Source organism: Rhynchophorus ferrugineus, unplaced genomic scaffold, assembly GCF_030347505.1.
Source record: "Rhynchophorus ferrugineus isolate W39M unplaced genomic scaffold, kcgeb_rfMv2 rfM6, whole genome shotgun sequence".
Taxonomy (NCBI): domain Eukaryota; kingdom Metazoa; phylum Arthropoda; class Insecta; order Coleoptera; family Curculionidae; genus Rhynchophorus; species Rhynchophorus ferrugineus.
The window spans coordinates 310,931-336,790 of record NW_027472585.1 but is presented as its reverse complement, the minus strand read 5'-3'; the positions used below and the strand labels follow the sequence as shown (position 1 = coordinate 336,790).

The 25,860-nt window shown below is 30.9% G+C and overlaps 2 protein-coding genes across 10 annotated transcripts in view; one reads left to right on the top strand and one right to left on the bottom strand.

The window, feature by feature from the left end:
• Positions 1-11,304, bottom strand: part of LOC143198969 (cGMP-dependent protein kinase, isozyme 1) — a 40,215-nt gene extending 28,911 nt beyond the window's left edge. The window contains exon 1 of one of the 2 annotated variants that reach the window (XM_076408653.1): positions 11,161-11,304. In XM_076408653.1, the coding sequence (XP_076264768.1) occupies positions 11,161-11,190 (30 nt within the window). In that variant the 5' untranslated portion in view covers positions 11,191-11,304. Of the gene's footprint in view, positions 1-5,755; positions 6,006-11,160 lie in introns of those variants that run through there. The other variant, XM_076408654.1, reaches the window with a different exon arrangement.
• A 3,658-nt stretch (positions 11,305-14,962) lies between these two features.
• LOC143198962 (uncharacterized) overlaps positions 14,963-25,860 on the top strand; it is a 44,027-nt gene continuing 33,129 nt past the window's right edge. For 2 of the 8 annotated variants that reach the window (XM_076408632.1, XM_076408630.1), the window contains exons 1-3: positions 21,377-21,684; positions 21,776-21,844; positions 23,353-23,515. In XM_076408632.1, the coding sequence (XP_076264747.1) occupies positions 21,602-21,684; positions 21,776-21,844; positions 23,353-23,515 (315 nt within the window). In that variant the 5' untranslated portion in view covers positions 21,377-21,601. Of the gene's footprint in view, positions 15,130-16,112; positions 16,136-21,376; positions 21,685-21,775; positions 21,845-22,789; positions 22,895-23,352; positions 23,516-25,860 lie in introns of those variants that run through there. The other 6 variants (XM_076408636.1, XM_076408633.1, XM_076408637.1 and 3 more) reach the window with 4 other exon arrangements.

Here is a 25,860-nt window from a genome sequence, read left to right as displayed (position 1 = left end):
GCCGGTAACAATATCTTTTGGGCGTCCACTGCGTTCACCGTCTTCGGTGTTCATTTCACCACGTCTAAACTTGGCATACTAATCCTTGATGATTGATTTTCCTGGGGTAGTGTCCGGAAACTCGGCATCAAGCCGAGCTTTTGCTTCAACTGCGTTTTTTCCCTTTAAAAAGCAATATTTTACCAACACGCGAAATTCCTTTTTATCCATTTTTTTCACAATAACAAAAGTTGCTTCACCCAAAATACTATAATTCCGAAACTAATGATCGGACAATGGTCAAATTTATGCACGCATCTTTTGAGGGTTAGGTCTAACTAAAAAATATGGATTTAATTCTAATAGCGCCATCTATGTGTCAGGCCGGGAACTTCTCAGTTGACCTGTTATAATTGACGTGTAATTTTGGTTGATATTTATTATAAAATTCTTGTTAGTTTTTACAATAATAGATGAAAATAATTAGGTGTATTATTTTGTATATTTTAAAGTCTGCCTTTACCAACGAGGATTTATCTGGTCTGGACCTACAGTTTAACGTGGACTCTGTTTAAAGGTCTTAGGCATTAAGCCTACCGACTGGCGAGTTACCAATTTAAAAATCATCCCAGAAGACATCCGGTCTTACCCAGCCTGGTTATTGGCGTGAATGGGATCATTTTCCTTGTCTGATTGATTTTACACTCTTAAGAGGAGAGTCACAAATATTAAACAATCATAAACATAAATGTACGACAATGCCCCAGCAGGATTTAAACCGGTGACTATCACAATAGTAGGTGGACCGTCCTGTCGCCTTTACAAATACCATGCATTGATTAAACAACGTTATTTGTTTGAGAAACGTGGCTTGATGAGCGTTATGGAGACTCTGCAGCGGGAAAATTTACCATTATTCATTACAGTACCATATGTGTATGTTACTTTAATTATAACACAAATGACGTAAGGTTTTTAGTCCGAATTTAGACAAAATTAAACGTAAAACGACACATGTGATTGAGGAACACTAATTGGTAGAATCAACAAGGTTCCAGCACACGTCTGACACCAGAACAACAACAAAACGATGGGACACAACAATTTTTAGCGACTAAAGCGACATAAATAAAATGAGCAAATGTTCCTCGGTATGGTGAAAAAGGTAAATAGAACTTTATCACCTGTTCGGAGAGCTACCTGAAGAACTCGGTAAACAAGTTCGGATAACACTGACATTTGTTTTGTTGATCGCTAATATTAAGTCTCAAATATTTGAATAGAAGATTGCTTGATTAAATACGGCGACTGGTTATTCAAATACCGTTTTGTCCTTAAATGTTAAAATGAGTCGACTGTTTTTTGAAAAACAATATTTAAGCCGTAAAAAATATGCTGTAAAGTATTTTGACGAATAAATGACGAGTTTTCTAGTAATTGATGGCACTATTATTTATTATTGTATCTAATATAGTGTTTTGATAAACCAGATTGACAACTTACCCACAGACGATTATTTTTAATAACAGTGTCAGCTGCCTTGTGAATATGAAATTAGCTCTGGAATGTCGTTGATTTATTGAGCATTGATGATAGTTTTGTTCTTTTTAGTTTTTTATTTTTCTAAGAATATTATGCGGATAATATGTTATGAAAGTTAACAACATAAAAACAATAAGAAAACATTTTTGGATAATTGAAGCTTTATTCTCCGAAAATTAGTACTACTTGCTACATGTACTTTATTCAGTTTCATTTAGCGACGGCTTTATCGCATGATATTTATATTACTCACATAGTATTTGAACGTATAACAGGTCAATTGAAAAGTTCCCGGCCTACCATAGTAAAACACATTTTTTGGCAATTTTTTTTATTCAACATAATTCACTTCAAGGGCGATACACTGATGAGCGACCCTCCAACCTTTCGATAGCATGTTTGTAGTACGATTTGTCCTTTACTTCAAAATAGGCCTCAGTTTCATTGATCACCTCTCCATTCGACGAAAACTTCTTCCCAGCAAGCATTCTTTTGAGATCTGATAACAGGAAATGGTCGCTGCGGGCCAGATCGTGAGAATACGGTGGACGAGGAAGCAATTCGAAGCCCAATTCATGGATTTTTGCCATAGTTTTCACTGACTTCTGACACGGTGCATTTTCTTGGTAAAGCAGCATTTTCTTTTTCTTCAAATGCGGCGGTTTTTTGGCGATTTCGTCCTTCAAACGGTCCAATAACGTTATGTAATGTCTCCGTTGATGGTCCTTCCTTTTTCAAGGTAGTCAATGAAAATTATTTCATGCGCATCCCAAAATACAGACAAACATGAGCTCGCGCGGCAACTACTTTGCACAGAGCTTTCTCATACCCAAATATTCGTGAATGATATGATGTACAGGTTCAGTGGATATCTTTAGAGTGTCTGCTATTTAATTCAATTTCAATTTACGGCCGTTCAAAATCATTCTGTGGATTTTTAAATGTTTTCGTCTTTAACAACCTCTTTTGGGTGTCCACTGCGTAGACTGCCTTCGGTGCTCATTTCACCACGTCTAAACTTAGCATACCAATCTTTGATGGTTGATTTTCCTGGGGCAGTGTCTGGAAACTCGGCATCAAGCCAAGTTTTTGCTTCAATTGTATTTTTTGCCTTCAAATAACAATATTTTATCAACACGCGAAATTCCTTTTTATACATTTTTTCACAATAATAAAAATTGCTTCACTCAAAATGCTATAATTCACAAACTAATGATCCGACAGCTGTCAAATGTATACACGCATCTTTTGAGGGTAAGGGCTAACTAAAAAATATGGATTTAATTCTAATAGCGCCATCTATGTGTCAGGCCGGGGACTTTTCAATTGACCTGTTAAATAAAAAAATTTATACAGTGTATGGTAATGTATCATTTGCTTTATTATAATACACAATTTGTGCATATAGATTTAAAATTAATGTTGCAAAGAATATGAACTATGCAATTTTATTTTAAAATTTAGGTAAATAAATCATTATTTCAATCTCTTATTGTAATGTTCTGTGATGTAGTAATTTAGACTTATCAATACTTTTTCAATAATCAAGAAACGTAATGGGAATTACATTTAATTAAATGCCATTTAAAAACGTTTAGTGAGTGTTAGTTTTTGAGATTTTGTATATTTTAATACGTTTTAATATACAGACATTTATTACATTAATTAATGTTATATATGAAGTATATTTTTCATCTTATATTGAACACTAACATATAATTTTCAAATTATTCTCTGTACTCTATTATAGGAGAAACTTAAAAAAATTTACTAAATTATATATACGTTACGTAAAAATTATACATATTTTTTATTTAAAAAATTGATGTTTAATATATGAAGTAACTTTTTTTACATAATCGATATCAGTGTTTTTCGTTGAGTAAATATACCACCCAGTCATATTATTAAACTCCGTTTAAAATATTTAAAAGTACAAGTTTTGTGTAAACGTTTTTTCTGAGGGGGCAGCATAATTTATTGGGTCTATTTTAAAAACTCCAGCGAAAATTTAACCGTATTATCATTCAGCAAGTGCGCTTTGAAAACACATTTCCTAATGTACCTTATTACTTTTTATTATAATCTAATTTTTATTTAATATGCGGAGGTATTTTAAAAACCCACAATATATTTTAAGATTATATAGATATTTTTAATGCAACGGATACTATTTATATCATGGAAATAATAATTTTTAGTAGTATATTAACATTTTTTGGATTTTTAAAATTATAAGATTATAAGATTATTAGGTTAATTTTATATTATATATTATATAGTTATTACATGAATAATTTTGATAAATGAATTAATTGTAACAATATCAAGTAACCTTAGATTATGTTTTTTTTTTTCGTTATATTTCAGGGTCTCCTTTTTGCTAACTAGGGCTTATTTGGACTGGACCTACTGTTTAACACGGGCTCCGAATCACGGTCCTTTCCAGCCTAATTATTTGTCGAATTTTTTACTCTTGTCTTCACTTGACAATCTCAATTATCACAACTATAAACATAATTATAAACAATGACAAATAAATGTTTATATATTATGAGTAGCAAATATTATCTTATAAGTAAGCGTAAACCAAAAATAAGTAAATTTGAACCAAAATTTAAAGGCTAATTCAAGCCACTGCCGTCGCAACACGGAATATGTCTTAAACTTGATTACTCTCAACAGCTTCAACACCGTTCACGACTTTGTTTGACTCGTCCTTAGATATGTTTTGGATTAGATAAGTGAACGTAAGTGCAAAGGCTAATAAAGAAAGCACAGAGTAAATTTTTCACACCGTAACAGAACCTTTAATATAATTTAACAGTTAATCTCAGCTATTCTAGGTAAGTCCGTCCACAACACAATGACCATTGCTTTAGTGATGCCGTCGCAACACAGAATATGTCTTTAACTTGATAATATCATACAAAACATTAAACATAGGTCAGTGTACCACCATATTTATCAATCTGCTTCTTCAAACAGCTTCAACACTGTTCACGGCTTTCTTTGACTCGCCCTTAGATATGTTTTAGATTAGATTAGTGAAGGTAAGTGCAAAGACTAATGAAGAAAGCACAGAGTAAATTTTTCACACCGTAACAGAATCTTTAACATAATTTAACAGTTAATCTCAGCTATTCTAGGTACGTTTATCCACAACAGAATAACCATTGTTTTAGTGATGAAGAAACTCAACGATGAGGACCCCATGAATCAAATGTTGCGAGTTTTAAACTATACGGTTAGTAAACAATTTACACAGAATACTTTTTAAAGCCTGTATATAGTGGTTAAAGCGTCTGTTCAACAAATAACTTAATAAAAGTCAGAAAAATTAATATTATTAATATAGAATTTTTAATAAGGGGGGCTGTTATTCGACAGAAAGTGGAAATAATTTTCTCTTAACAGTTTGGCATAGTAAACTATAAAAAAAGTTTAAATACTGAAATACTTAACTTTGAAATTTATTTACTATTCTAAATTTATAGAATATTAAGTGAATTTTATGATTTTATGAAAATTTCGGTCTACCGCTGAGGTCAAGCGGCAGAATTGCCTGATTTAGAGTGAGAAAAATCTTTAAGAAAGCACGAGGGTCCATCCACCAGACACCATAGATCGTCAAAAAGTATGATGTAACCTACATGTTATTTTTTATGTTATTAGTTATCAAATAGCTTTATTTAGTTATGATGTGGGAGGTTATTTTTAAAACGTAAATGTCATAATATTATCTTTAAACTAGCAACAAACTAAATTTATAGGACATTAATTTCAATTCCAATGATTTAACAATTTTGTTGAGTATAAAGTTATATACAGTATTATGTTATTTTTTATCCGTTATAGTTCTTAATCATTAACGAATATTGTACTGAATTAAAGCATTGATTAATATAAACACCACTCTTTGGTATTACGTTATTATTACGTTATTAATGTGGCCCTTTTAAGCCTGATCTAGATAACAGTTACTGATACCATTTGGTTATTATTCATTATTATTTTTATTCGCTTAATAACGGACGAATAAGTAGACAGTTAATATTATAATGGAGTATGTAAATATGTAAACATTTTAAAATATACCGGGTTATTAATACATATAAATATACATATAAATATAACAAAACACGTCGGTGGATCTTTACAAATTCAAATAAAGTTAACCTCTTTGAACTCTGCGAGGGGTAACGGCGAGACAATTGCACTTTTTCAAACTTACCGATTAAGATCGGCGCTCTCATAATTTGAAACTTGGGACCGGGCGTAAAATCACTATTCGCACGTCGAGCACTTGAAGCTTAAAGCTACTGACGCGCGTTTCACCAAACAGAAATCTCACGAACGGACGGAACAGCGATCAACGGACAGCGTAAAGAGAAGCGAGAAATCAAAACAACAGCATGTCGCTCTGTAGGAAGGCGTCAACGTATTACGACGGTGACTTGATTTAATTCCATCTAATTCACGATATCCCGCCGACCTTGCACGAACTTTTTTTCATCGCTACACTCAGTCCATTATCAACGGCCCTAATCTTATCGCCGTTTAAAAATACCTCGACGATCTCTCCCTTGCTCTCGCTTTCGTTCTCTCTTCCTCTCTGTGTATATGCACTTTTATTGTCTTCCTGTGTTTAATTACAGTGTTTTCTCTATGTTTACTTTAGCAGAAATATGGCATAGTTCATCGGCAAGCAGTGGCGTGGTATAATAGTGCTTCGACAAACTAATGTTTTGTATTTTCTATGATTTTTGTTTATTCACTTCTTTTTCTTTCTTTTTTTTTAATATGCATATTTTTAACGCTGCGAATATTATTTATAGTATGGAAATAATAATTTTTCAAGTATATTAACCTTTTTGGATTTCTTAATTTCTCTGCCTTTTTTTAAATCAGATTACAGGACTATTAAGTTATTTTTACATTATATATTGTATAGTTATGATTGCACGTAAATGATTTATTTGTAACAATTTGTAAAAATATCAATAACATTCGATTATGTTTCATCTTTTCTATATTTACTTCTTTTCCTTTCCTTTCTTCTGGAAACATTTGAATTCCCCGTCCACAATTTTTTTAATGTACTTTTCAATTCTGGTCACATTAACAAATTTAAACAAATTTTCATATTTCTTAGAATCGATATGAATCCAATGTATTTATTTGCTCGTACTTTAAGAATTTCGTATAGAATTAGTTAATATAACCTAAATAGCTTTCATATGTTTTTTTTAATGCAAGATACTGCAAAGGTTTATCAAAGTACATATAATCCATCCAAAATAACAGTAAACTCACGTCATTTATATTTATGTCGTCACAAATTTTCCTTTCGGTTTATAGCTTGTACCGGTATATAACCTCTATTATTATCACTAATATCTTAAAGACATTTGATAATAAGTATGACTGGTATCATTATTATTCTGTCTCTTCTTACCTAGAATAAAACGAGAAGAAAAATATACAAAAATAACAAAATAAATACGACGTCGTAATGATGTGAATTCACTGCTATTTTAGATCAAATATACGTTACAAAGTTTAGTTGATTTTTATAATTTTTTACGTTAATAAATTATACTTAATATTTTAAGCTCAAAATGTTCTGTTCTGTGAAACCTTCATTCTAAAAATTGGCTGTCTTTTTTTTGCTGTAAAGCTAAACTGCTTCTATTTTAGAAAAAATAATATCCAATATTTTCCAGATAAAGTTCGTCCAACTCTGTCGCTTTACAAGAAATAAATTTCAAGAAATTTACAAGAAATTGTGAAACAATCTTAATGAAACAGAAACTATGTTTCTGTTTCATTAAGATTATATACTATATATATTATATACTATATGTTTTTTGCTCTTTGTATCGACAACATTAATATTGTCCCACATGTAATAATAACACTATGACTAATTTGATGTATTTATCAATTCTTCTAACTTTAATTTATGTATATATGATTAAGTAAATTAATATATAAATAGAAAATTCACTGTGATGTTGCAATAATATTATGCGGTATTCAATTACACATGGTAAGTCCCATTTTTATTTGGTTCATGTGTTCTGTTATATACAATGGTATTTCTGCGAATGCTAATTACTACAAATTCATGAAATATCATGTAATACCGAACAATCTACAACAAAACTTTAGTTATCGTAATCATTCCTATTTCAACATGTTTTCCTGCAGCGACTGACAAATGTAAACGACTTATTAAAAATACGTTTCATCTGCTTTAATATCTCTTTGTTAACAAATACAGTACAAAGCTTCTTAGATATTCAAATAAGTATCTTGACCCCAATGAATATTTAGTCGATTACAATAACAAATGTCTGAAGATCAATTCTTTCATAGTTAAATCAGACAATACCGTGTTACTGTCCTGCGTGTAAAAAATAGGTTATTTTATGAAATTAATGTTTCATCATTGATAATTTTACAGAATGGCCATTGCTTGATATGATATTACACCCTTAAAATGTTCAGGCAAGTGTGTACCAAAGGTCCTTTTGATCTGGTTTTTTTGATAATTTCAGATAATGGAGTAGGAAATGAAGACATCCCCAACAAGAAATAACGAGAGATCCTGCTATGACGTTAGCTTTACATTTTTGCAAATCTTGGATAACACCACGACGCAGACTCAGATTAAGTTTTAAATAAGTAGAGAAAGCCCATTTTGTTCTATCTGTAGATACTGCAGAAACAACGAAAAATGAGTCCTCCTGGATAGTACCTAGTTTTAAGGGTTAACCAATTTGCAGGTCAAACTAGCAACAATATATCACAATAATTAATATTAATAAAAACTTATAAGACATAGTTCTTGATCTGATCGTGTTCAGTTTCTCACAAACTATGTTTTAATGAACCTTGAATGTTCAAATATAGTTTCCTTCACTTTTAATTGACCAGTACATAACTTTTAGATACCCTATTTTGAAAAATTATTATTAAGATTCCCTAAAACTCCAATATACCTGTTAGATATGGGCTTATCTAAAGAATTGTCTCATAGAAGAGTGTTTTGGTGTATTTTTTTAAAATGTTAATTCCCTTTACATATAATTAACATATTATCAAAGGTAATATAAGAAGTAAGTACATATAACAAACAAACTTGGCATTGACGATTTCCTATAACTGATTTTCACTATAATTACAATGAGTGTTGTCGACAACTTCAGTTGAATTTCAATGAACTCACGTGTATATTTTCATTGAAGATTCCGCCTTTAAACTGACCTCCGTATTCGTTAGTCATTCATTTACAATTGATTTTAAGTCGTTCGGACAATTTATAAATCAGTACGTATGCGTTGACATCGAATGAACCTTGCCAGTAAAAGTTTGCAATAAATTTAAATGTTAAGTTCAAGTTTTTCAAGAACGTAACACAAAAAAAGAAATACATTATTACTGTTATCATGTTTTGCTAACAATTTAAGATTTAGGTTTACCCTCATGGCATTAATGAAAACAAGTATTTTCTCCACGAAAAAAATGACTGCAGTGGTTTTATAAGAATTCATAAATTATTATTGGTGTATTAAAATTGAAGACAGACCAATGAGGTTTGGTTGGTGCAGTGGTAAAGGCGACAGGACGGTCCACCTACTGTTGCAATAGTACCGGGTTCGAATCCTGTAGCATGGTCGTAACTTTATGTTTGTGATTGTTTAATATTTGTGATTTTTCTAGGTAAGAGTGCATAATCCGACAAGGAAAATGATCCCAGTCGCGCCAGTAACCAGACTGGGTAATACCGGCGGTCTTCTGGGATGATTTTCTAAGCTGGTCACTCGCCAGTCGATAGGATTAATACCGAGGACCGTGGTTCGGAGCCCACGTTAAACTCTAGGTCCAATTTAGATATAAACCCTCATTGGTAAAAAAGAGGCTTTAAAAAATATATAAAAGAAATTGAAGACAATAATACTGAAAAAAAATCATACAACATTTACTACCCTACCCCTTTTCCATTATCTTATACCCCAGTTCTGCTTTAGAAACAGCAGTACCTGTTTGTTAAACAAGCGCATAATAATTTATAAGATTGAAGCTTGAAGGATAATCTTAACTATGTCTATAAAAAAATATAGTCAAACACTGACATACACCCAGCAGTTGATTAATCATCTTGTCACGCCTTCAAGACTGGATGCCTTTTACAACCATATCCAGCTATGCTTCATGAGTTGAGTGGTACCACATGAAGAATATTAATCGTGGTTTTACAAAGGACGATACTTGCGATTTTAGTTAAGTTCGGTTTAAATATAGACTAGCACTAACGCGCTAATAACATTTTACATATAAAGTAATATTAAAAAAGTGTGCTAATAACTGGTTACACCTATTGATAAGTACCGATAAGTCCGCTAAAATTCTATTTTAGTAGACGGCATCGTTAAAAATAATTATTAAATAATGGATTACCAGTAAAATAGTAATTTATTTATGTTTCTATTTATAAAATTTGATAACGATAAATTGCTTGGCGATTTTTTTATATGTAATCCTCAAAATTATATAATAAGAATAATCCAAACTGTATACAGGGCATATAGGAAATAGTTATAATATAATTTAATCAGTTTTTAATGAATGCTGTTGAACCTGCTACGTCAATGAAAGGATATATTAAATTTATTATTCAGTATTGGAGAGATAAAATTCACACAAATGTTTAGCTTACGAATTAGATTTGCAGTAATAACAGCCAATAAAAGTGCTTAGAACACTCTTTTGATATACTACACCCAAATATTCTTCGATATATTTAGCGGTGTATATGTATCTAACATCACGTGGAAACATCTACTGTTTTAATAATATATGTGAAAGTATTAAACATATATGTTCCCTGTATGATTATCTCGTATTATGAATTTTCCTATCGAAATTTTTTCAATTACTGTTTAAATTTATTTAATTATTACTATTTTATTTTAATTTTTAATTTATAATAATAATTTTAATTTATATAAAGTATTCACAGTGTAAATAGCTACTTTATAACTATTTCAAACATTAACAAATTCAGTAGCACTGTCAAGGTAGTGTTAATTGTTATCGCATATTTTCTTACATAGTTCCAAAAGTGGGACGTACCTTATGTAAATATTGGAAAATATTGTATTTTTCATGCGTCATTATTTAAATGATTGTTTATTTTTGGAACTTTGAAATGTCGTTAGTGGGAGCTTTACGCTAATAAGTGTAGATATTAAGCATATTTTAGACAATAAAACTTTAGTAACTTACTTATTATGTGTCTATTTAAATCATAATAATAAGTGGTGTGCCATCTGTGAACAATTATAGAATACGCTTACAGTGTTCTGTAATTTGTTGTGGCTTCATTTCAGTAACTGGTCGGGAGATGACGCATATAGCACTAACTACAAATACTCTATTTTTTAAATAACGCTAAATTAAAGTTGGTGGATTCGTCATCGATACATAAAACCATATTCGCAATATTAATTCATTATATTTAAGCAATAACCTATTAGCTAACCAATCTCCCTGCTCGTTAATTTTATAATTTACAAGAGCACACATTTTAATTAATTAAATAGCGTTAATAAACAAATTATATATACTCACGATCAATGTTTTTAAAGTGGATGATGCCATAATTCAAATCCGAATTCGTCTGGAACATTTAACGGACGATGTCCAAGGACGTACGCGAATAAAGAAAAATAAAGTAATGAAATTTTATTCGGGAAATTTCCCGACATATATTTGTTTGGTGAAAAAAAATGGTATTGCGATGCCAAAGTTATTTGTCTTGGTTTAAAAATACTGGGACGTGTTAAATTTGAACAAGTTAAATTATAGATCAATAACCCAAAAAGTACTAGCGTTGGAAATAAGTTTGAAATGTACACACTTTGTCATAAATGAGGCCATCTGTTTATGCGGAATTAGAACTTGTTTTTGATGTTACTCACAATTTTATTTGTATAAATAAAAATGAATCGAGGAAATGTATGTACTCGCATATCTTCACTATAACTGCAAATTGGATAATTATTTTTTTGATGTCTTGAAAAATGAAAAAAGGTTTTGACATTTAAATTTTATAATATCAAGAGAGTGACACAGAAGACAGGTGACAAAACATTGACAGATTGACCTGTTTTTTTAATTGTTTTAAATCAAAATGGTAATCAGCATGTGCAACTAAATTAATACATTCAGTCAATAGTAAAAATAAGAAGGGAGAAATTTACAAGTGCAGTTAAGAATAACAATTATAATAAACTAATTAAAAATATTATCAAAGTCACACTGAAGAACCTAGAGAAGCTCTTAGAAAATCTAGTCAAAGTCATTCTGAGCTTCATAGAAAAGTTATTGGCTATCCAAATGCTAAAATGATAAACTGTAAGTATTTAAATTTGTTTTATCTTTTCTCTTGAGCCTATTGTTTATTTTCAACTATCCTTAATAGGGTTAATAGTAAAGATATTTAGCGAAGATTTGTTACTATACAAGTATCTAAAAATTGGGTATCTTAAAAATTATTATTAGTTATAGGATGATGCATTTTTTTACAATTCTACTATTATTGACCTTAACGAACCACTGCGTCTGTTTTTTTCCATAATAAACAATTCTTCTTACCTATAGTTGTATATAAGTCTTTGTAAGTGTGAAATTTACGGAATCTTGGAGTATGTGAAAAACTTATTTTCGTATAATGAAAATAATTTTCCAAGAAACAATCTTTTAGTCAAGAGCGCCAGAAGAAATACATAAATTTGGATATTTTGCAAGCCAAATACCTCTCAATAAGCGTCATGAACTCTTTCAATAATTCTATGATGAATTAGGCCATTATATACATATATGAAAAGATATGTTGGATCTATTTGAGGTTCTAGTTGATGTTCATCAATGCGATGTTACTTCAAACCTAACTGCAAAGAAAAATGCATATTGAGTAATGATGCTATTACATGATTTGACTTGCTATAAAACATTGTTTTGATAAATGCAATGTAACTATTGATTCACTGCCAAAACATCGATTCTCTAACGAGGGACATAAAAAAGCCCGAACGATTTATAATGTAGAATACACAATGGAATTGTTGTCTTTTCGTGGAGCAATAATATTATTGTTAAAATATAATTTAAGTAGGATTTCTGGCAGGGATACGAGCATTGTTATGCTTTTACCAAATCTAAAAATACTGTCATGATTATTCGTTGTGCATGATTCAAATCGGCGGCTATCACTGGCTGATTCAGCAAAAAAACTCGGACAATTTTTCAGCCACTATGTATTTTTCTGATTATAATTAATCGCTTGCCAACAAAAATAGAAAAAAGTTCTGGATACATTATTTTCCATACGATAAATATATCAGCGAACTTCAGTTCGGTTTTATTAAGTGAAATGTTCTATTTGTATCGCATCCTGATGATAGTTTAACGCTCGCTTTATTTGTTTCCAAGGATTAAGTTATTTGTAACCTTAAATAATGATAATATAAAAGGGGAAGAAAAATAATTTTGGATGGGGGAAGTTTTGGATGAGGTTATTTTGATTATGTCTCTTAATTATTTATTTTTCTATATAAACAAATTGTTAAACATTCATCTATTTTATTGTCCTGCTCTGGTGGTATCCAAAAGTTGCAATACTTCAATATTCTCATGAGAATGGAGTATTTCCTCATGCCCCCTTGCGATTCTCTTGATTTCTTGACCGACTGTGGTATCTGAAGGTCTCGATGTAGGTAGTCCGTCCTGTAGTATTTGGGTGCGCCCACAATACTTCTCAGGACTTTGTTCTGAAAAATTTCTCAGAACACACAGGACAGAACTCCGTCTGTCCATATAGGTTTCAGTGTTTGCTTATATAATAGCAATTTAATATGTACTAATAATTGTGATTTTCTTCCAATGAGCCAATACGTTTTCCTATATTTCAATTCCAGTTCTTTTCTTTTCTTCTTTATATGTTCCTTCCAGCGAAGTTTTGCGTCAAGACTCATTCCGAGATATTTTGCGTTGCTGCTGTATGGAACGATAGTATTATTTAATGTTATTGGTGCTTGTACGGTCTGATTGTAGGTGAACTGATTTTCATTCGTTTATTTTTATATTGTCATTTGCCTGTTGTAAATCACTACATAGTATAAAACAAAGTCGCCTTTTCTGTCCCTATATCCCTATGTGCGCTTAAATCTTTAAAACTACGCAACGGATTTTGATGCGGTTTTTTTCAATATATAGAGTGATTCAAGAGGAAGGTTTATATGTATAATACATGCATAATATACTAAGGCAACATTGCTAATTTTCGAGGTTTCTAACGTGATGTCGTAAATTAACCTATTTTTTTAGGCTTATTTAGCAATTAGCAAAAACGCTGCCTGACCCTACAAGTTAGATCAAATTAATGTACTACAGTATTGTACACCATAAAAAGGTCTACAAAAAAGTCCGCGATGGTATATGTTTATCTTTTAGGGATAACCCACATTAACCATTTTTATTGTTTACTTTTTACGTGAGAAAATGGCTTATTTACGAAGCTATTTTAAGCAATACGGCATTAATCCTTATCGAATTAAGTACCTTAAATACAGTGTGCAATTAATATAGATCAATATGGTTCCTTACAGCATGTAAATTAAACAAATATTTTCGGAGATATTACAAATTTAAAATTTGCGTTTAAAAATGTGTAATGTAATAAAAATTGTATGAATTTAGATATTCCAAAGATAGCAGGAAATCTTCATAGTAAGTATAGGGGAAGAGGAATTGTTTTACTCCAAATTTAATGCGTGCAGGCCAAGGGCAGTAATGAATGAACCAAAAATACTGGATCGATTTTAATCATGTTTTCATTGAGTGACATAGGCATATATATTTTATGCCCGTGCAAAGTCGGAGCGGGCCGCTATGTTTTTATATACAACGTTCATATTTTTTCTGTAGTGTATTTAATTTAGTATCAGCATTGCACCCGTGCGAAGCCGGGGCGGGTCGCTAGTATCTAATAAACCAGCAATGATTATTGCCATGTAGAACTTGCTCGTACAATTCTAGTAGGTGATATGTGTATCATTTTTCCTAGAACCAGTAATCATTTTTCGTCACCTATTTATACCATTCAGTAAAGGGTTTTTATATCCCAAGTACTCATTTTCCCATATCAAACGTTAACTTACTTATAAAATGACCATGATTTCAATGGAACTGTAAATGAAAACATTTCTGGATAAAGGGCAACGATTATATTATACTGGATCTCGTCGTATCTCTGTCCCAATCAACTATCGTCGAATGCGAAAATGAGGATGGGAATAAGCCGGGGCAGCGCCTGAGCTGCGGCACGAAATCCGAAATTTTAGCAAAAATAGAGAGCGCGTGACGTCACGTCGGTCCAAGCTGAGGTAACGGTGCGCGTTCACCAGCTTTCCCGAATATCCCGGTCCATCTCGCGGCGGTTGCCAGATTAGTCATCTGACGACGGTCTCTTTAAGTCAACCTTGTTTAAAACGCACTCTCCAAAAGCTGTTAGTGGTGTGTTTGCAAAACTAGAATCCGGTAAGTTAGCGATCTTGAGTTTTATCATTGTTGGAACTTTTTATCAAATTATCATTAATTGTTTTAAAAAATACACTCAAAACTTTTTTAATTGTGCTTATTTTCATTAATTTTTATCTTTATGACTTATTATTATATGTTTGGCCAGTTTTATTTAAATATTTATGGCTGTCGTTCTTCCTCTTTTGATATATTTAGTCTTAAAGTTTATTTATTTTATATTTTTTAACTTAATTTTATTAGTAATTTATTTCTTCATATTATTTTATTTCTTTAATTCATTATATTATTAATAGCAATAACTTATAATATTTTTCTAAGACCTTTTGCACATAGTATGTGATTTTCTATAGTTGAAGCCATATTTTATCAAAAGGAATTAATTAATTAATAGCAGCAGATTGACTTCTTCTTGACTTCGAATTATAAAATTAATTATTAATTAAATCAGAAAATTTCAGGCTTTAGTAAAACATGATGGCCTACGTAAATGCCAGGGTTTGAGATAATTTTGAAATTGTTAATGTTAATAAATTGTTAATTAAAGTTTTTAAACATTAATAAACAACAAAACGTACCTCCAATATAGTTTGTGAAAAAAAAACAAGTTAGACACAAAATAAAAACACCTACTTGGGAAAAAAAATAATTAATTTTCTGGTATCTCAACAGATTTTTTTGATTTTCTTCTTAGCAATAGCGAACACATTGATTACTACATTGATTTCCAAGATTTGAAATGTATTTCTGACAGACTTGGCAATAAGACAGGTATGCGTCAATTATTCATCACTTATTAGTTAAGTGTCTACGATCTTCAGTCATGTGTCATATGGACATGTCTAATATACTATATCTTATATTTTTCTATAGAATACATTAAGAATAAATACATTAAATTACAAACAACATTTCAATAAGCATGTTCAACAAGCCACACTCTAAATTTATAACAGCGTACTAATGTTATTACACATTTTCAGGTGAATCACTCACTTAATTCAAGGTAAATATATTTCCTTGCTAATTTAATTAAATATTCTTTAAAATTTATATATAATCCCTGACACAGCTGTATTATTTTATCGACTTGAAACATCCAGTTATTTTTATAACAAACAAAACTCTTTTTTATTTTCTTTACTTCTTTAGCGCAATTACCCTTAGGGAGATTTGATTCTAGCACACACTGACAAGCTAAATTGTTACCCACACAGCTATTCGCTGGGTTTTATCAAACGTGTTTGTTAATCGTAATATTATTTTTAGATTTTATTGAAAGACCATTAGTCATTAAAACTTTAAAGATACTTTAGCCAATGATTTTTTAATCACATGATCAATGACACCAATGCATTAAATCCTTTAACGTGTATATTGAAATCCTGTATTCCAAGTATATCGCCTAGAATATTTTTTGTTATGGCAGCAGCAAATTAATGACAAGTAAGTGTAAATAAATGGAACTGTTGTATTTCTTACCGAAAACCGTTTCGCAAGACAGGCGCCGAACTACAAAATATATCGTGGAAACATGTTAATATGCAATCCTGGAAATATTTTGCGGATTCTTAGAAGAAATTTATTTTTAACTTTGAACCGGCTTGAAAACAAATGAATCGACGGCATTTTCTATAATTAATAACACTCTTACATTGTCATTGTTACTGATTATTTACTACTGATAATTTATTTCCTATGTTTATCAAGTAATAATTATTTTTTATTAATAATTAAGCTGACTGATTCATTACAGTCAGCGAGATTCACGTATTCATTCTTCTATTGTTAATAATTAGTTATCCTGTTCTTTCTTATTCTATTGATCCAATATGTTTGCTATTTAAATTATGAGTTTCCATTTTTTTGTTAGTACTCCATATTTATGCTGAAAATTCACTTTTCCCTACAATGTAATAGGTTGTAAAGGCCACGTGTAGGTGACAACTGCTCACAATATCATTAGGATTCCAGGGTATGGATATATTTTGCAAAGGTTATGTGAAGGGGTTCTCTGCCAATAAGCTGTCGATAGAACTATACTTGTTCTATTCCAACTTCAATATCAACCCGCACTGAAAAGCTCTAGAATCAAAGAGTACAAGATAACAGTTTATCAAGTTTTTCTTGTGATATTAGCCCCTCTTATTTAAACTAAATTATGTTATTGCGGTGAAAAAACATTAATGGGTGAACTAAAATATTGTAGGTAACCTTGTTTAAATACTATATAGTGAAAAAAAAATTACATTCCACTAAAATGTGTTTTCTTGCTACCTGAAAAGATTTATAAATAAATGGAACTAGGAATGTTCTACTAGAAAATAATATCTGCAAACGTCCCCTAATGAATGCGTGAATATTTGTACCACAGCCTTGGCAACGTGATTTTTTTCGTTTCTTTTAGCGCTTCTACACAAATAATTAATGGGACAATGTAGGTATATAACAATAGAATTTTTGAAGCAAACTTAGTCCCGTCTATTTTAGAACAAGTTTCGTAGCCAAAAAATTAACCGGAGATTTGGGAGTATATGAAACATTTATCTTTAGATATAATATGTTTATTTTCTCTATCGGATAATGACCAGAAGTTATAAAAATAACCAAGATTGAAAAAAAGAGGCGGTATTATTGCAAACAAGATACCCTGGATCAATGTCTTCATTTATTAAAATTGAAATTGGAATTACTTACTAAGGTTAATACGTTATATTAAAATGCTAACTTGTATAAGTTTTTCAATAAATTGATTTCATATAAATCAATGGAAATTAATCGTTGATTATCCATTGTTTTCTGTGATTTTTTATGACTAACAGCTTCAGTTTTTGTAAGTTCAGAGCAAGTGATAATCGAGTCATTTGCTTTTTGCACTGAATTACAAAGTCATATTCCTAATAAATGTTAAAATTGAATTAAATTTTGAAACATTGCGAGTCTCCTGGAGTTAGTAAACTGTTAAAGTCCCAGGAAATTTTAATGATCATGATTAAAATCGTTCTAATTCACATGGGTATTCGAGAATATCTGGCATCTATACGTGCACAGATATTTCAAGCGATGATATTTTATTCAGATGCTTTAGACACAGATCGCGCTGTTTTAATATTATCAAACTTTCGGTTTTTACTGTGGAAATATTCCAAGCTCATTAATTCATATGTACTTGATTTAAATTTCGATTAATTAAAAATAAATGTAGGGTAGGACGAGCGTGAATATATTTTGATTTTAGTTTTTATATCACTTTATTTTTGTCAAATGTTCATTTGTTTCTACTTTTAGCATTGCATATATGAATGTTTAAAATTACCTGTTATATATATTTATTCAATGTGTGAACTAATATGCAATATTGTCATCTGAAACAAAACTATTCTTCATTACAGTCATTTTCGTCACTTCTATGAAATTATTGTTCTCTCTAAAATGGAGGCTTTTCAGTTGCTGTAGTGTGATATTTCTAAGTTTAGTTAAAATGCGTATAATGTATGTGGTCAAAAAACACATTTTGTATAACTTAGTATTGTAGTTTATTCCATTCCATTTTTTTTTTCTGATGATTCTATTTTTTTTTTCTTGAAATATTTCGCTGATACATTCATCCTAGTTTGACTTGGGGCACCCGCTCATTCTTTTTCCGTCCGTCTTTGGTTCCCATATCCTCTTTACCTGTCTTGTGTCCTACATGTACTCTTAATGAAATTTCTATATACTCTTGCTTCATGTTTTTTCCAATTATGGCATTCACTTCCATCTTCTGACTTCTATTACTTTAGATTTCTGTATTTAATTTAAATATTCATTACTTCTGGCTCACCTATCACCATGACTTTCGTCTTGCTTTTGTTTATTATCTTTCCATATTCTCATAGCATCATATTCCATCTGCTTAGGATTATTTACAGGTATTCCAACCTATATATTATTATTATTTCATTTGCAATAACCCATTCTACTTTTCCATATTTTTAAACCTTATATGTAGTCCAGCTTTGTCTATTTGACATTTATTTATTATTCGATCTTTTATTATTGGATTCTGCTTGGGATTTGGAGATTTTTGATTTCATGTTATCTGCAATAACGCCATTGGTATTTATGCTATAGATTTATCGAATTACTCTAACAATATTATTACTTACACTTCTTTATTCTAACATAACATATAGTGTTTCTCTTCTTACTCTGTTAAATGCCTTTTCGAAATCAATAAAGGCTCCTTTTTGCTACTAAACTTTTTTCATTCGTTTTATACTAAATATATCACCTTGTACACTTCTACCTTCCAGAATCTGCTTTGCGACTATGTAATCGACTTCCGAGAGAGATTCTATTGATTCTTCTATTGATTTTAGATGATTTCGTATAATTTACTCGTATATCTTCATTGCTGTTCGCAACATAGTAATGCCGCAATTATTATTAATATTATGCATATAATAATATTTGCCATCATGTTGATTGTAACTGAAAAAAGGTAGTAAAGCCGCATTATTAAATTTGAACATATATTATAACAGCTAAGAGTGTGAAATATCTTATTTTTAAAATAGTCAATGCATCTGGACGTAAAAATAGAAACGATATAGATGCAACCCAGTGGTTGTAAACTCCGACAACTTCCGGGTTATATTTGTATATTTTTAATGAGTATCACCTAGAAAAATCCGTTGAAAATACAGCTGTTGCCTTTTATATAAGAACCGCCTAGTATTTGGCCTGACCCCCTTAGTCCTGTCATTTATTTTTTGATTCTTCGTAAAGGTAAATTAAGCCTCTGATTGTTAACCTCTGCCAACTTCATTAGGCAAATTAGCTTTTGATTGTTTTGTTTTATTTATTCGTGTGGATAATAATTCTAATGGAGACTAGTTTAGAATTTCGGATATAAATAGAAAATAATATAGCAATTTATGTGACATAGACGATATGATAATTAATCTTGAAATAAATTAATTATAAGCATTTATAAATTCGATACCTGGAAAGGTAAACATATCTTCATAGACTTTTTGGAAAAAAACTAATCCAACAGAACTAAATTAATGAAGTCAGTTTCAGTAAATCAGATGAGACTTCTTTATTTTTAAATTCTATGGAGACAGTAGATCATTACTATTTTCAGTAAATTAAGTTATGTTTAATTTTGTGTTATGATTGATTTCAACTCTTCGACTAGCTAGAGTATATGTCGCAGAACTTCGAACATTCTTAACTAAATCCTGCTGTGTTTTCTTGGAGCTATTAGCTGCGTCCTCCAGTCAAAAGGTTGATTTCACCACAGAAGTTTGTGGGAAATTCGTTCATCCTTTATACGATAGATATGTCCAAACCGTTGCAGTGTGCGTCTCTAAAATTGTTTTACATCTCTGCTCAGATTGTCTCATCTTAAATGAATGACTTCATTTCTGATACCATTTCTGAGAAAAACATGAAGGAGTTGCCTTAAGCAAGCTGAAAAAAAACTTGAAAATCCTTGGCTGAAAGATCTCAAGTTTCAGATGTTTTGCTTTAAAAACTTGGTCAATTCAGTCTATTCCTAGTACTTCAGCGGTAGCTGTCACTTTCTTCTTTTTTGCTACCTTTTTAAATTTTAACACTTCTTTCGTGATATAATTTATGGTACAAATTAATTTTTTTGAACTAAATAGAACAGGTTAGAGTCCCTATAGCTGACAATTTGTTGGCTCTCACTTTAACATCTTAATGCTGAGAAAAAATAATTATTTGTTCACTTAAACAGTAAAATAACTCATAAAATACTTTAAAAACACATCCCAAAAGTAATAATAATGTTATAATTTATTGTAACAGTTATCATATATTGCTTTGTTTTTTTCTTTGTGTTAATTTAAAAGAATGATATATTTTTTGCAATAAACTGAGAACAGTTGGCTTCATAAATAATCAGGTTTAACGATCTCGAATTTTATTTGAAGCTCGGGCGCATATTTAACATTTATGTCTAAACGACCTCATAAAAACGAGACCTATTGAGTGTAAAGCTGTAAATCTAATTTCAATCAATGGTTTTTTGGCGTTGAAAGTATTTGAGGTCGCATATTGTAACGTCGTGGCATTAATGATATCTTCCAACATAATCTGTGATTTTCAATCTGGGATTTTCGTTTTATTTTTGTTCTTTTTTGACCTCGAATGCCACCTGTAAAATGTTATCGGCACTAATTAAATGCAGGTATAATTGTTTGGGACTTGGCTCATAATTTCGATTCTATTTTTTGTTTTCTTTGAGGCGTCAGTCCAATTGATCAGTCGTGCCTACTACAATTATTGGTTCTTGATAATAGTTTCCGTTAGTAATGTTGCGGGTTTCATTGAAATGACGTGTGTTGGGCATCATTTTTGTAGATCGTTCGTCAGTTTTCTTCTCCAGATCGTGTTTCAGGTTTTGGCCCAACTTCTGCTAATTTTGCTTCCTGGTTTTTTAAGTTGTTTTCAGTAGATCATGATGGCGATCATTAATGTCCTTTATAGTATTTTGAATATATTTTTTAGGCTTTTTTTCGAATCCACAGAAAGCATCGATAGGTAAGTTTTTGTAATAATTATTAGATGTATCAGTAATGTGAAGTAAATATAAAATAAGGAAAAACTTTTAAAAAATCTTGTTTTTTTGCAGAGATGCTAATTATTCCTTAGCAATTTTTCTTGGATATTTTATTTGGGATAGTGTTGATTACAGAAGAAGGTAACATCGATACAGCCTGTAGAATACATCTTCACTAGTTTTCAAGTTTGTTCTCATTCCAATCGATTATTTTTCAAGTCATACTGTTCATTGTATGTTTCAATTTTATTCTCTAATTCTTCAGCGATTTTTGTTTCAACGTTTCATGTTTTGGTTTTTGGTAAATTTTTTACGTTTTGGCAAATTTCGGAAATTTGCGATATTTTCTCTCCGCAAATAAAACTATGTGCAAAGATGCTCATGGATATTACGTAACTCATGGAAAAATATTGCTAGAGCTAACTGATGTGGCCCTTAATTCGTATTACATAACATAAATCTTATAGACTCACAGTTAGTTCATTATATTTCTGATTGGATTGTTAAGGGTGTAAATAAAATTTTAAGAAACATTCTTACTTTGGGTTGATGTGGTTATACTATAAAATATTTTATTGTATAACTAGAGTAATTTTGAAAAGCCATTGTTGTTCTAACATGAAATAAAACGAGAACTTTACAAGATGTGACTGTATCTGAACGTGCCTTGTATCACATTCTTATATTCTTATATATTGTTATATTTTATTAATTTTTTATTATTTAAATTCTACCAAAAGGACATTTTTTGAAAAAAAAATCATTTTAAGGATACTAAGTGGTAAATTTATTTCAGGCTGTTTAATATTTACACAACTATCGCAAGAATGTTAGTAGATATGAGTTTATTGGTGTTTACCATCATCGAGCGGTCCTACTTCCAAACCTGTTACACATTTGTACGTTAAACAAATCGGTGCTGTGCTCGCATACAAAACAAAACGTCTTTTCTTTATAATTTAGCAGACGATCCTTGGAACATATTCGAAAATTAAACTCGGCGGATTATATTTATGAGTCCAGTTTCATCAATGCCTGGACCTTTGCCAGGTACCAGACGCAGACAATATGTATATACTTTTTTTAAAGCAGGACCCGTGGTCCGAAAAAATAGTTAATTTTAGTTTTGTATCCGTGGCATAGTTGGTACAGTTTCTGCTCGTGTAGGCCAAATTTTCGCATAAAAATACGGTTTGTTATGACAGTTCTATGATTAAATTACAGTATTTTCGAATGGTATAACAATTCAAAAACTGTGCGATTAAGTCCTATGATTCAGTTAAACGTTAAAAACGTATTTTTCATTAAGAATATCTTTTTTTTATTCTAAGGTGTCTTTATTTTAAATTAATGCGGCATTCAACTTATTCTATACTGGAGTTGAAATTAATGAACGTCAGAGCGATAACTATACATTAGTCTTAGTTTAATGTTGAATACAAGCAAACGTCCAATTGACTTCATAATAAAAATATCATATATTTAATTAGTTTTGGATCGAGAGAATCAATATAGCAGATCATAACTTAATCAAGGAACATTCTATACTAATGATAATGTTCATTCATAAAGTTGATTTCTCTCTAAATGCACACTTAAATTTTTTTAAGTATATTAAGTAGTTGACAACAAAATCTTCCAATTTTTAGAAATCCAACCGAACTAGAACTAGGGGTACAAGGCTTTAACGCTACATCACAAACAAGCAGCAACATGTCGAATATGCAAGTTTCTGTCCCCCAAAGTGGAGCTGTAGCAGCCGCCAATAGAGAGGAAGAAAGCGAATGCGTAGAGGAAACCACTTTGACTGAAGTAAGGGCTGTTTTATGTATTTTATTAATTATTAAAACTAGTTTACCATATACAGTTCCTATTACTCTACTCAAAAGATTATAGTACAGGTAGAGGTAGCATTGTAATGAATGCTTCCCCTATATAGCTAATATTATTATTCGATATCATTTTGTAGATCTTAATATATTAAATAATACTATGTCAGATTAATGTTTAATTTTCTTTGTACAAAGTTCTAAAACATGATATTAGTTCATATTAAAATTTTTGTTATATGGCCTATAAATTACGGAGAAGATTCTTACTAAAGTGTGTTATTTAAATTAACTAGTACACGTCAATGGAAAACAAACACCAACGAACAAAAATTAACTAAAATTAACTCAAACTTACTAAGAACCAAAGCGCGTAAACATTCTTCCGAGTTTTGTTATTCTTCCGTATATTTGAAATCGAACAGAGCATAGTTCGGTGTATTTTCGGGCAGCGTTATTAGCTGGGCTTGTTCGAAATAATTAGGTCCGTTCGAAACATAAACTCGACAGATGTAAACGAGAAATATTACTGGAAAACGAAACAAACAAGAAAAAATACAAGGAGAAAATAGAAAATAGTCGTAAATTCGGCCTGGGCGAAAAAGCTTTCGGAAAATTTTAATAGAATCAACTTTAAATTATCGTGACAACTGTTTGGCCACTTGTTCCGACGTTTTCGAGTTAGTACGTCTTAAATGTCCGGTATAAAATTAACAAGAAATACGATGTACACTATTTAAATTAATTTGCGGCCAGTTTTCCAAAGAATGAGGTAACATTATAAGTTGATTGAAATCTATGTCCTCACAACACTAGTCTTATTCTAACTTAAGTATAGCTGTTTTACTATTTATAATAGGTTAGATTACGGTTAAAGATTGTTCATTATCTTGAAACGTGGCACTGAAGACAATAAGGGGTTTATAGTTCAATATTTTATGCATTTTTGTTGTTCAAACGCCATCGCTGTTTGGACGATTTCGTATTAGTGCCAAGTCATATTTTTCATATGATAAACATGTCAAATTTGGGGCCAAATACAAATCATTTACGACACACACTGCTTTTCTTGTGTACTAAAAAAACATACAGTGCGCGTATGCACTTCCTGCTATGTCCAGATTTCCAGACATCGATGTTTCGTGCACTTTTATAAAATACTTATATTGAATAATGTCGAATTTCAAAAAATAACTGAGAGTGGCCTCTATATTATGCCTACCTACCTTATCAAGTTATCGCTACCTTGTCAAATGAAATAAAAAACCAAATCTTAGTCAAGATAAATAAAAAGTATGATTTTAAATTAACCTTCCAACATATATACAGGAATTAGACGCTGAAATAATAGCTGCGACATTCTCCACCATATATCACCGGTCGTACTAGACTCAAGCCGTGATAAACGCTCGCTGGAACTTTGCTGACCATTTATTCTTCCTCACTTTCGCCTTCCATCAAGCGAATGGTCGTTTTGACGTTTTAATGCACCTTTTAATTGGCTGTTACTACCTGTGCCAGAGCAAGTGTTGAGCTCATTTATTAACCTGGCGGGCGTTCGCGAACGATACCGAGGTTCAGATGCGGAAATTAATTGTCACGGTGGCGTAGTTCTTGCATATTTACGGTCGTCTTAACAACGGGCTTGTTAAACGTGTCTAGATAGGATTTCAGCAGGTCCTCGGTGCTTGTTTGTGGCCACAAATTTCTCTTAACGAAAATAGTATCTGTACGTTTTCAATGTTTCAATTTCTGAATTATAGCACAACTGATAATAAATTAAGATAATAATAATACTAACACTACTACACAATAATTAAAACGTATGCCCATCTAGCAAAACAATTAACTCACACCGTAGATCACACATGATTTCAAATACACCCATATTTGCAGCTTGGAAAAATATAAAGTTTGTTTTGAATTCTGAGCGGATATTTCTCATTTTATCCTAGTTAAAAAGAGATAGAATGTTATCTGATACGCCGGAGCATGTAACTGAATCATAACATTGGATTTTGGTTGGTACTGATGAGTCAAAATTCTTAATTTTTTATTAGTTACATTTTACATTAGATGTTTTAGTACAATCTTAATTCACAAATTAATTTATTACTATTCTTCTGTTGTACTTGCATTAATACAAAAGCAAGGCGAGTACGGAATTAATACATCAGTATATATTTCCTAAATTAAAATAAAATTAAACTACATAAACTTATGTATATAATTATAAATAAACATATACACTATATAAGTTCACTTCAATCTTCTGATTTCCTGCATCTTCGTTGGTTACGTAGCGATAAGCATTGGTAATTCATCGAA